Genomic DNA, 12966 nt, shown 5'->3' on the forward strand with positions numbered 1-12966 from the left:
GAAAGGGACCACTGTCCTGACGTCTAACTGTAGAGTATGTTCTGCTGGTTTTGGACTTTACATACAGATGAACTTTATTTCAGAGGCTAGATAATGCTGTTTTTTAAATAATATATTTTTATTGAACTCAGAGAGGAAGGGAGAGGGAGAGAGAGGTATAAACATCAGTGATGAGAGAGAATCATGGATCGGCTGCCTCCTGCACACCCCACACTGGGGATCGAGCCCACAACCTGGGCAAGTGTCCTGACCGGGCATCAAACCGTGACCTCCTGGTTCATAGGTTGATGCTCAACCACTGAGCATGCCGACTGGACAGGATAATGGTTTGTTTTTTTTAGTTTTTTTTTTTTTTTTTAACTCTGGCCATGAAGCATCAGAAAAATAAAAAGGAGTGAACTAGAAGAGGGGCATGGGTGTGTTACACGCAGTGAGGGCTGTGCGATACACGTTGATCTGGGTTATTTTCATGTGACGTCGATGGGCACCGGGCCGTGGTGTTGACACGTATCTGGGGGAAAGGTGTTCGAAAGCTCGGCCTGATAGTGTGCAGTGCGGTGCCCAGTAGGTGCTGATCAGTGTGCTTGTGGCGCGGAGAGGGACCCCTCCCCACCCTGGGTGGAGCTTGGGGCTTGTGCAGCTGGCGAACCAGGCTCAGCACAGTTGAGGGACGAGGCTGCAACCAGGCCATTTCGGCCACGGCGGGCGGCAAGCATTCTCTCCCAGAGGAACGCGGGTGCATAGCTTTCCCAGACACCTTTCCTGAAGTTCCGTTTTGAAGGCAGGGATGGCTGAGGCCTGGCGATGGCTTCCCAGGAGGGGAGAGGGTGCTGGGCTAATTCTAGAGCCCCCTGGCGGGGGTCCATAGCAACAGACAGAGCCCCTTGGATACTTCTTCGGGCAGAGACACCTTCGTTTGCAGACGTGGCTTTGAGTAGCTGAGGGCTAGCCCATGTGCACCCTCCAGGCTCTGCCAGCCTCTCCTCTGCGTCGTCCCCAGCGTCACGAGGACCCGGCCACTTACTTATTCGCTCAGTGAATGTTAACCGAGGGCCCGTTGTGCCCCATTTGGTTGCAGGCACTGGGATGCAATGATGAGCGAAAGCAGGCAGAGGGCCAACAAAGAGTTGAGAGCCACAGGGGAAACAGGCTCTAATTGATAGAAAAATCAATATAAAATCACCCCTGTGATATTTGCTTCGCTCTGAAAGCCGTTATAGAACGATGTAACCTAAATCGGTGGTCTGGGAAGGCTCCCTGAGGAGGTGACAACTTGGCCGGGCGCTGAGGAGTGAGACGAGCATGCCAGGCTGGCCACTGCCTGTGCAAAGGCCCTGGGGCCAGAAAGAGTTGGTGAAGAAGAGGGTGGGGTTTGGGGCAAAATGAAGTTGATGTGAGACTAGGTAGGGTCTTAGGATATGGTAATGCCCAGGATTATCTGGTCTTTACCCTGGATGATGGACATGTTTAAACGAAGTCTGGGGGGTGTAAGGGGAAGGGGGTTTCTGAACATGCTGGTGTGTTGAGAAGATCCCTCTAATCACACGGAGAGCAGTTTTGGGGGGCGAGGGTGGCACAGCAATGGTGCTGGCACTTCCTGTCGCCCTCAGCAGGAAGTGGAGACCCATCTCGGCCCCCCGCCCCCAGCTTCCTTCCTACAGTGGCCCCAGCCCCTGAGGCGTTCAGACGCCCACTCTCACCTTTGGGCGCTGCCTCCACGGGGCAGTTCTCTTCTGCGCTCACCCCACGTTGTTCCCCTTTCTTTGCCTGACTTTGAATTGCCTGCTTTTCTGTTCATTTCCAGTGTTACCTAAGAGATGGGAGAAGGCGAGGGGTCCACAGGTGCGGCAGGAGGAGCAGAGGAGAGGCGGGTGGAGGAGTTGAGGGGTCCACGCCCCCAGCCCCCCATGCCAGGGAGGCAGCCGGCTGCTGAGAAAAGCCCTCTCAGGACTGATGTTCAGGACCAGTTTCGGGAGGACGGGCGGGCGGGAGCCACGGGGCTGCAGCTGTGCTCCTGTGACTGGTTTCGGTTTTGCCCATGGCAGGAGGCGGCGAGGAGAAGGGAAGCTTTTCTTTCTTTTTCTTTTTAAAAAATATATTTTTATTGATTTCAGAGAGGAAGGGAGAGGGAGAGAGAGAGGAACATCAATGATGAGAAAGAATCATGGATCGGCTGCCTCCTGCACGCCCCCTACTGGGGATCGAGCCCGCAACCCAGGCATGTGCCCTTGACCGGAATCAAACCCGGGACCCTTTAGTCCGCAGGCCTATGCTCTATCCACTGAGCAAAACCAGCTAGGACAGAAGGGAAGCCTGTCCTCTTTGCTGAGGTGCCTGGTGCAGTAGGGTCATGGGCGGGGGGAGGGAGAGAGAGCGAGGGGCAGGAGAGAGAGCAAGGGGCAGGCTGTAGACAGGATTTGGGGAATCAGAGAGTGCCGGCATGAATCAGTATCTTGCATGCGGATAGGATAAGCCCCTCCAGGGGACCTGGTGTTGGGTGACCCCTGTCGCTGGCGCACAGGAGGCCCCTGGGAGGGGAACATTGGTCGTCCCCATGGCTCTGGCCCTCACTTGCCCTTTCGCTCTATACAGGGAAAGAGAGCAAAGGGGAAGGGGAGCTGTGTGCTGAGGCAGGTGACTTTGATTAAAGGTCTTATTTATAGTTTGCTCATATTTGCTCTGGGTGGGACAGGCTCATGCACACCGCCAGCTGATGGGGTGCAGGAGAGGAACGCGGCCCCAGGACCCCACTCTTCCAGAAGGGCAGCTTCTGAGTCAGGAGGAGGAGCCGGAGGGCGTTACCTGTGGTGGGAGCCAGACCAGGCTGTGTGGCCAGGGCAACTCAGTGCTTAGGGTTTGGTGCCTCCTGTTTAACTTAAAGGTCAGGTTCAAACTCAGAGAGTTCCCATTTGGTGCAGGCCCCTCCCCTTTTCCTTCCTCCCTCTCCCCTCCCTCTCACCCTCTCAGCTCCCTAGCTGCAAAGCAAGATAGGCGCCTTGGGTCTTCTTGGTCACACGTGCAGCTGGCAGGGCATTTAGACGGGCATGGAGGGCACAGTGTCTGGAGTGAAATGATCAGCCTGGCACCAGCCGGGAGAGGACCCATCTGAGCTGTTATTTAAGTCACACTTTCTTTTTTGCTCTCCTGCCCGGAGGCACGGCAAAGAATAGGGAACAGTGGTCTCGCTCACCCAACACAGGAGCAGCCCTACTTACAGCTGACCTTCCCGCAGGTTGGCCTCCATAGAGCCAGTGGCCCCCCCACCCCCTTGACCCTGGCTGCCGCTCCGCCCCGTCCTGCTGGCCTCGGACCCTGTCCGTGTAGTGGTTCACTCTTCGCCCTTAACCTGTTCCTGTGGTGCATCCCGCAGTGCATTCTGGGAACGCAGGCGAAGTGTTGCTTGTTATTGTGTGTCCAGCGGTGTGCTTTCTTCCCAGAAACCTTTGGGGCTATCACGAGATTCTTCTAGAACCCGCCTTACAGCTGGTGAGCGAAGGGCAGTGTTGGGAAAGGCGTGATGGAAGCAGCGCTACTTTAATCTCCGATTTTCTTGGCTCATCTTGTCGGTCCACGTGATCCCTTCTTGCAGGTCATGTGACAGTGACTGTCCACTGAGTGCCTGCGGGTCACGTGAAGGGTTTACCCAGATTTGGTCCTTGACATAAGTCCCGGTGGCACTAGTGTCCCTGTCTTGCCCCCCAGGAGCGTGGGGTGTGGAGATGACTTGTCGGGTGAGCCAGGACGCTCATTCTGGAGTCTGTGGTCCCACACTCCAGAGTGTGGAGTTTTAAACTCAGCTGGATGCGGCGAGACTTTCTGAGGGGCTGCCCAATGCGTGCCTGGGGCGTTCTCACGAGGGCATCTGACTCCCTACATCTTTCTGCCCTTGATCCCTCTCTGTCTCGTCTAGTCCTTAGGAGGCGGGCGAGGCCCCAGTAACAGTACCATCTTCTTGATGCTTCGAGATGACTTTCCATGACAGTGTACGCAGGACCCAACCTCCATCCCTCCAGCTGTTTTCCTTCCCTCGCAACCTTGTTCATCCTCCAGCCACTGACACTGTCCTAAGTGCCATGTGGGGGCTCGCAGGGTACAGGGGGAGGGCATGGGCCATGATCCCAGCATGTCAGGGTCCCCAGCCTCTTTGTCCCCTCCCAGCCCTGGGAGAAGGTCCCCCTCATTTCACCAGGAGGAGAAATGCTCATTTCATCGTGAGGCTGAACAACTTCCCTGCAGCGACAGAGCCGGGCTAGTGGTGGCTCTCTGGGCCACGCTGGGGTCAGATCCTTGAGGTCACATCCCGCAGGAAGAGGAGGAGGGGCACTGCTCCCTCACTGCCAGCCCAGCTGGGGTGCTGAGGACTGTGGAGAGGGGAGAGGGCCGTGGGAAGGAGGGATGGAGTGGCTTCCTGTCCACGGGCAGCTCCTGATCGTCTGGGAGACCTGGTGTTGGGACCAGTAAGACCTGGGATCTGAGCCATAGGACAGTCACACAGGGCTCACAGCTTGTATGCAGGAGGGTTAAACTCTACAGTTGATCGATACCGATTCATTCACTTACTTGGAACACGGGGTGTCTTTTAGCCTTTGGATCCAGCTACCAAATCATAGAAGGACCCAAGAACGCCACGGTGCTGGTGGGCCAGGAGGCCCGCTTCAACTGCACCGTCTCGCGGGGCTGGAGCCTCATCATGTGGGCTCTGAAGGGCACGGTGGTCCTGAGCGTCACGCCCATGGGGGTCATCATCACCAGCAACCACTTCACCTCCGAGAACTACACGGAGGGCGACGACTTCACCTCCGAGATGATAATCCACGACGTGCAGCTCAGCGACGCGGGGCACATCAAGTGCAGCCTCCAGAACAGTGGCCGCGAGGGATCCGCTTTCCTTTCCGTCCAAGGTGCGCGTGCGTGCGGGGACTCGAAGAGGCGCGTTTGGAGTTCGTTGGGCTCAGTGTCAGGGAAGTGGAAGGGACCTGCTGAAGTGCAGGCCATAGATGGTGACCTATGGGCACCTTCGGTGGTGTGACACTCAGTACTCTGAACTGAGGAATGAATGTGTTCTCGTATTTATCACCTCCCCCCCCGCCTTTTATTTTTGGTGTTAATCCTCACTGAGGATATTTTTCCATTGGTTTTTAGAGAGAGTGGAAGGGAGAGAGAGAGACAGAGAGAAACATCGATGTGAGAGAGACACATCAGTTGGTTGCCTCCTGCACGGTATGTGCCCTTGACCAGAACGGAACCTGGGACACTTCAATCTGTGGGCTGACGCTCTATCCACTGAGCCAACTAGTTAGGGCCCCCCCTTTTTTTTTAATGTATGGGTTAGTCATCAGTTCGTGTTACCCTGAGAATTCTTCTGAACTGACAAGTGTTTGTTGTGTTGTTTATTTCTCTCCTGCCTTCCTCATGGCCTCTGTTTCTACTCTCTTCCTTTCTGTTTCTCTCCCTCTCTTCCTTCCATCTCTTCTTCCCGTTTCTATGATTAAGACTCTTAAAGACAGGTTTTGTCACTTTCCCATCTCATCCATGTTGGTACCTACTAGCTTTTCTGGAAATTATATCCTGGAGGTCTTCTGGGGCAGGTAGAGCGAGGTGGCGATCATTGCCTATCTGTCACCAGTCTTTCATATGCTTGCCTCTATTTCTTTGCCTACATCATTACTTTTGACTTTACCCCTCTTTGACACCTTTATCAATTTTGAATCATGCTTAACTTTTTCCTTTTTCTAGCTTAATTCCCCCAATTTATTACCCTTCCTCATCCCCAGTGGTTTTTATAGATAAAGGTGTGTCAAGGGTTTTAGAGAAAAAAGAGTATACAAAATTTATAATAATGGATAACTTAATTTGTTGAAGTGGTACTTCCATTGCCTCTTTTTTTAAAAAAAATATTTTTATTGGTTTCAGAGAGGAAGGGAGAGGGAAGAGAGAGATAGAAACATCAATGATGAGAGAGAATCATTGATCAGCTGCCTCCTGCATACCCCCCTACTGGGGATCGAGCCCACAACCTGGGCATGTGGACTTGACTGAAATCGAACCCAGGACCCTTCAGTCCGCAGGCCGGCGCTCTATCCACTGAGCCAAACCGGCTAGGGTAATAATTTTTATTTTCAGAGTTAATTTTTAGGTACTGAAGATCATGCTACATAGTGAAGAAAAAAAAAGGATGATTTACAAGGATTCAGAACATGTTTATCAAAGTTCAATCACTTTGCATTCCTTAAAAATGCAATTATATACTTTTTCTAGATGCATTGGAGCCAGCAGAATGCCCGCTTTCTATGACAGCATTTTTTAACAACAGACCACATTGTGTCTTTGACTTTTTTTTTTTTATGTTTACTGGTATTTATTTGCTTGTCAGGGAGAAATTCCCAAAGATTTGGTCTGCATTTATGCTGCTATCAAATCAAATGGGGTAACATTTGGTGCAGATACATGTCTACCTATTTCTACTTGCATTTTTAAGTTTAGGCAAACTATTGTCTCTTTATGTATCTTTAATTCCACATGGTTTAATTAGGGGCACGCTGATATTTTGTGATTTTGTGGCATTTGTTGACTTAGTGAGGCTGCTGGATTACCGGCCTAGTTTGCATGACCAGATTCTTATTACAGTACTTAGTGGTATAAGGGAAAGAACATTGGACAAGGAGTCAAAGATATGGGTTCTGGTGTTTCTTTCAACAGTTACCCACCCTGGTGACCCCTGAATTGGCTCAATTTCTTCACCTTTAAAATTGAGACGAGACTCGGCCCACTTCGCAGGTTGACTGTGAGGATCAGAGGATGGAATGACTGGGGACGGTGTGAAGACTCCAGAACCAGAGTGGGCTAGTGGTCAGCAGTGCAGACTCGGGTGCCCCACTGCCGGGTTCAAGTTCCAGCTTTACTACCCACTAGCTGTGTGACCGTGGGCATGTCACTTCGTGACCTGGTGCCCCAGTTTCCTCATTATAGGGATGTTGTGAGATCAGATGAGGATCATCTATGTAAAGTCTTTAGAACAGCACCAGGCTCATTGCAATCTCCAGATAGTCATTCGCTATTATTTTTATTATTATTATTTTTTTAATCCTCACCTGAGGATATTTTTTTCCATTGATTTTTAGGGAGAGTGGAAGAGAGAGGGAAAGACAGAGAGAAACATCGATGTGAGAGAAACACATTGATTGGTTGCCTCCTGCATAAACCGACCAGGCCACAGGCCCAGGGAGGAACCTGCAACCAAGGCACGTGCGCTTGACCAGAATTGAACCCAGGACCCTCTGGTCCATGGGCCCATGCTCTATCCACTGAGCCATACTGGCTAGGGCCATTCACTATTATTTATTGCATCCCCAGTAGGAGCATGCCATTGGGTTAGGCATTTAAGTGGGGCTCAGAAGTGAACAGACTAAGTAAGACACAGTCCGCCCTCTAGGCCCTTAGGAGAAGAGAGGCTCATGCAAATGCATGAATCACAGTGGTGCGCGCAGTCGCTGGCAAGTGCATTGGCAGGGAGACGACTCATGTTCGAATTGGGAAGGAGGTGAGAGAATCGGTAGTCTACAAGGAGGACTCCAGAGAGAAGGGGCCATTGGCAATGTGCCTCAAAGGTCTGGAGATGCAACATGGGACGAGAGGGAGGAGGGGGGCACTCCTGGATCAAGGAAACAGGACCAAGGCATGACCTATTACTACTATGTGTTTGGCATATCCAATGCTTAAGTGTATGTGCATACATCTTCTAAAAACTATACATCTTGCCCTAACCGGTTTGGCTCAGTAGATAGAGCATCGGCCTGCGGACTCAAGGGTCCCAGGTTCGATTCCGGTCAAGGGCATGTACCTTGGTTGCGGGCACATACCCAGTAGGGAGTGTGCAGGAGGCAGCTGATCAATGTTTCCTCTCATCGATGTTTCTAACTCTCTATCCCTTTCCCTTCCTCTCTGTAAAAAATCAATAAAATATATTTTAAAAAACAAACAAAAAAACTATACATCTATAAAGTGTCTTTAGGCACGAAGTTTTACAAGTTAATCATTACTGTAGCTTTTAGTTTTAAAACAAATAGAAGAATGAGTGTCTTGGGAAGTTCAAGTCTTCCCCATGGACCCCGTAGGACAGAGGACCCCGTAGAACAGAACTGAACTTGATCATTTGAGCCTGGTTCCCCTGGCCTGAATGGCACTTTCTTCTCAGAGGAAAAATGTTCTGTGAGCAATAGGGTCTCTTTCAAGAATTTTGAAAAAAAGAGGAAGCATCCAATTTTATCTTGAAAGTAAGTAATCTAAAGATCATTTTGTTCTCTTCAAGGATCATAAAGAAAAACAAAGAGAACTTACATAACTCCATATTAAGTCATCCAAACATCTATGTAAAATGTTCTGTCACCTCCTATAAAAGGGTCATGAAAGCCAATGGGGAAAGTTGAGTCACAAATATACACAGAAAAAGCAAATGCCTCCTTCAGATTCTGCATTGCCCAGTTCACCCACTCATCACACACCACACTCTAGACCTCTTGTGTTTTGAGGGCCAGTTTCTTCTGTTAGTAACTGAGCCAATACCAATCCTCCCGGTTTCTGCCAACCTAAACTTCTCCACTGAATGAAGCAATGAACAAGCCAAAAAGAACAAAGACAAACCCTTTGGCCTTGTGGGGCCCACCCCGTGCCCTCTCACTGCTTGAGGGCCCCACCCTGTGCCCTCACTGCTTGAGGGGCCAACCTGATGCCCTCTCACTGCTCCAGGGGCCCACCCGGTGCCCTCTCACTGCTCCAGGGGCCCACCCGGTGCCCTCTCACTGCTCGAGGGCCCATCTGGTGCCATCTCACTGCTGGGTGTACAGTAGTCCTATCCCTAGCAAAGGTGCTCTACTTGCTCCAAGGGACCATTCAGGAAAGAAGTACAGTATCCAGAAACTGAGCATTTCTGAGTCCTCGGATGGAGCTTTCAGAGCAGATCCAGTTCAGTCTTGTCTGGGATTTCCTGGGTGTTTCCCAGGCCCTTTTCGGTGGTCTGTGAGGTCACGACTGTTTTCGTAACAATACTAAGACATTCGGTGCCACGCCCACTCTCACGCTCACGTGTGAACAGGGAGTTTTCCACTGCACACTGGGGAGGGTTGCGGAACTCAGTGGGCCAGTGGTTTCCAAGGGATTGATGTGTAAGGGCAAAAAGAGCCGTTCAAAGGGCCCGATGGACAATGGATTTTAACATAACAGACCGTGAGGGCTTCTTTGTATAGTTTCAGATTCCACAGCGCAACTGACCTTCCAGAAGCCACTACTTGTCAGGTTTGGGTAGAGTATCAGAGAATGCCCATGGGTATCTGGAAAGCCTACGCGTGCTCCTCACTGCTTCAGCATATCTCTGTGAAGTCAGATTTTCTTTGTAAAATGTAAACAAAGCAATCTATCACAACAGACGGGATACAGAGGAGATGAGGGTCTGGCAGGAGACCGAAGAGAGCTGCATAAACATAAAACAGTATCACCCTTCTTGCTCATTTGTTTCTGTTTAAGATGTAGGCATTTTTTATAAAAATATATTAATCTCTATTAACATGTCAGGGGTTATTATTATTATTTTTGAATATTGAAAACTAAACACATATTTAATTCTAATTTCAAGCATGATAAGTCTTGATAGATATAACCCACATAAACAAAGGCCTTTGGAGTCCTCCAGGTTCTGTAAGAGTGTTTGAGGTACGGAAACCATAGGGATTGGAAACCACTAATCTAGTCAAATCATCTCGTTCAACGGGCAGAAAGCAGCCTGGAAATCTCAGTGACTTGTGCAAGGCGATGCCAACGTTGTGGCAAAGTCAGGGTTGTGGGCAGAGGTTTTGATTCTTAGTCCAGTGTTCTTTCCCTTATATTATGTGGCTGGGAGTTTCGACTATTTTAATTGGGACGTTTCATTGCATCTGTTTCAGTAAGGCTGTCTCTACCGGGCCAACCTCAGGTGATTTTGGTGACATTGGCACACACCAGGGTTATCTTCAGATGGGTTATTTCTAGTGTTGACATTGGCACATGGGAGTGGATCCTCAATAGAACTTAAAAAAATTTATCTGACAAAAAAAAAGATAAAAATTTGTTTTAACAATATATTCTGATTGTGATTGAGGGTAGTTATTTCTTTAATTCTGTTGGATTTAATGTTTAACTAGAAAAATATTTTAAGACCTATCATAGGAAGTTATGTTTAAAAATATGGACTGCCTTTTCCCCGTCCCCTCAAAAAAAAAAAAAAAGAGAATACGATTGACCAAAGGGACTCCCCATGATGTGTTCACCTTACAATGAAAAGGAGGTAAAGGTTATTTCCCTGTTTGCTTTGGCTCCCAGGCAGCTCAGGACAACTTTAGTGACTGTCCAGCCCCCATGGCAGCTACCTCTGTCCTCTCTTTTCCATCTAGTTTATACTGCTCTGGACCCTGATTTTTATTCATGTCTCTGGAATTATATATTTCTGGTGAGCAATCTCACTTTCTTCTGTGGGTCTGGACAGTACAAATAAAGACCTAGATAGAAGCTGAATGAAGGTTTCCCACTATGGCCACGGCCACGGCCACGGCCACTCTGGGGTCGGGGAGGTAGTACTCCTGCAATGTGATTGAAGGAAAAATGAAAGCAGACCTGGAACGGAGAGGCGTGGCCATTCCTTCAGAACGTTTCTCTTTTCTTCTTTAGTTGTGGGGGAATTGCTCGTTCGCACTGACAGTCTTGTAGTCATTGAGGATGAACCTTGTAATGTGACTTGCCGTGCGGTGGGCTGGAACCCGCTCCCGGAACTTTCCTGGGAGATCGGTGTCCCCGTGAGCGATTCAAGCTTTCACTCCGTTCTGGAGCCGGACGACCCTCCAAGTGTCCTGAGCATCCTGGCTCTGACGCCGACAGGCAGTGGGAACCTGACTTGCGTGGCTAAGATGAAGGGGCTGCAGGCCCGCGATTCTCGCACGATAAACCTTACTGTGGCTCCGCCTCACTCGGGTAAGTGAAGACTCTCTGCTTTATGTAAAGCAGGTTATTATTGCATACTTATGTTTTATATGCCCTGCTGCCTAACCTCGATGTTTAGGGATCTTGATTTCAGGTAGGAATGGAGACAGATTACTTAGAGTGTCAGCTTAATGACCCTGCAATGTTACTGGATTTTAAAATCCCATCTTTCAAGTATCCACTTACAGATGAAACATCATTAAGAATCTCGACAATTAGTAACACGAAACGGCATCAAGTTCAGAGATGAATACTTGAATTCAACGTTTGCCCGCAGTTTTTACCCTTTGTTCATGTTTGATCCCATCCCTGGGCCCGTATGAAGCAAGCTCTTCTAACATTACAGGAGGGTGCCCAGTGCTCTCAGATTCCTCCCAATCTTAGTGGGATTATAAGGTTGCATTTTTTAAATCTTTATTATTGAAAGCATTACATATGTCCCCCTTTCCCCTGATTCATCCTTTCTAGCCCCCTACCCCAGGCCTTCACCACCCCATTGTCTGTGTCCATGGGTTATGCATGTATACGCATACAAGTTCTTTGGTTGATCTCTTCTCACCCCCGACCCCCCCACTCCCGTCTTCCCTCTGAGATTCTGTACTATGGCTCTGGAATATGTTATATTTTAAAAAGCTATAAACAAATGAGATCTTGCTCTGGCTGTCTGCGACAGGTGGGGCTAGAGGCAGGTAAAACTGGAAGCAAGGAGGTCCCTGGTAGGTAATCTATGCGAGAGGAAATGCTCAAAGCTGTGGGGATAATTGCACGAGATATTAAGGAGCGAGATGGACCGAACTGGTGAGTAAGTAAGTACGGAGAAGAGAAGGAGGAGAATAGGGTGATACCAAGCACTCAGGCTTGGTAACTTACTAGACAGAAGACATAGAAGGGGCACTGAAGTTTGGGAGAGGAGGTGTTGAATGTAGGTTTGGACACAGAGTTCATGAAGGAGGAGGCCATCCAAGAAGAGATGCCTGGGAAGTAGTTGATTCTCTGGGCCTCAGAGCCCAGGAGAAACATCGGGGCTGGACACCTACATCCGGGCATCTCGGTCATAGAGACGCAGTAAGAATGAGCGAAAATCGCCAACGCTGCTCTGTCTGTGGAGACACGTAAACACCCTCATCTTACACAAGAGGAGAGAAAGGGAGGCCTAGAGAAGTGCTGTGCTGCACCAGGTCATCCAGGTGGCCGGGCTTTTCCTTGCATGAAAACTCCTTCCCTTCAGATCTTTCTAAGTATAGAACAAGGCTATAGCCAAAGCTAGGTGATGATGATGATGATGATGATGATGATAGCAATGATAACAATAGCAAACAGCACCACACAGCGCTTACCCAGTAAGGACCCTGCTTTAAACCTCTACATATTAACCAGACTCACCTGCACAACCACCCTCTGTGGAGGCTGCTACTGCTGTTGTGAAGGGGAGGAGACAGGGACACAGTGTTGTTTGGAGTTTGCCCACGTCCCTAGAGCTGGTAACAGGCGGGAGGTGACCCTGCCAGTCCGCCTTCAGAATCTGCTCACCTGTCAACTCTGCCCCCCCTGTGTGAGCAGCCACTTGGAGGCTGGAGGAGTATCCTGGGGCCGACAAAACCAAGTATGAGTGGGTGGCTGAAATAACAAGAGTGGATTGTCTCACAGTTCGAGTCTGGACATCTGAAGTCAAGGTGTCAGCAGGGTTGGTTCCTTTAAAAAGTATTTTTATTGGTTTCAGAGAGGAAGGGAGAGAGAGATAGAAACGTCAATGATGAGAGAGAATCATTGATCGCTGCCTCCTGCACACCCCCTACTGGGGAACGAGCCTGAGATCTGGGCCTGTGCCCTGACCTGGAATCAAACCTCGATCTCCTGGTTCGTAGGTCGACGCTCAACCACTGAGCCACACCGGCTGGACAGGGTTGGTTCCTTTTGAAGTCCGTGAGGGAGCATCTGTTCCAGGTCTCTCCCCTCCCCCCG

General features: G+C 49.7%; 1 protein-coding gene across 3 annotated transcripts in view; it reads left to right on the plus strand.

The window, feature by feature from the left end:
• IGSF5 (immunoglobulin superfamily, member 5) overlaps positions 1–12966 on the plus strand; it is a 37749-nt gene that overhangs the window by 4242 nt on the left and 20541 nt on the right. For 2 of the 3 annotated variants that reach the window (XM_005885680.2, XM_014532928.1), the window contains exons 3-4: positions 4584–4901; positions 10696–10995. In XM_005885680.2, the coding sequence (XP_005885742.1) occupies positions 4584–4901; positions 10696–10995 (618 nt within the window). The remainder of the gene's footprint in view (positions 1–4583; positions 4902–10695; positions 10996–12966) is intronic. The other variant, XM_005885681.2, reaches the window with a different exon arrangement.

This window comes from Myotis brandtii, unplaced genomic scaffold, assembly GCF_000412655.1.
Source record: "Myotis brandtii unplaced genomic scaffold, ASM41265v1 scaffold923, whole genome shotgun sequence".
Taxonomy (NCBI): domain Eukaryota; kingdom Metazoa; phylum Chordata; class Mammalia; order Chiroptera; family Vespertilionidae; genus Myotis; species Myotis brandtii.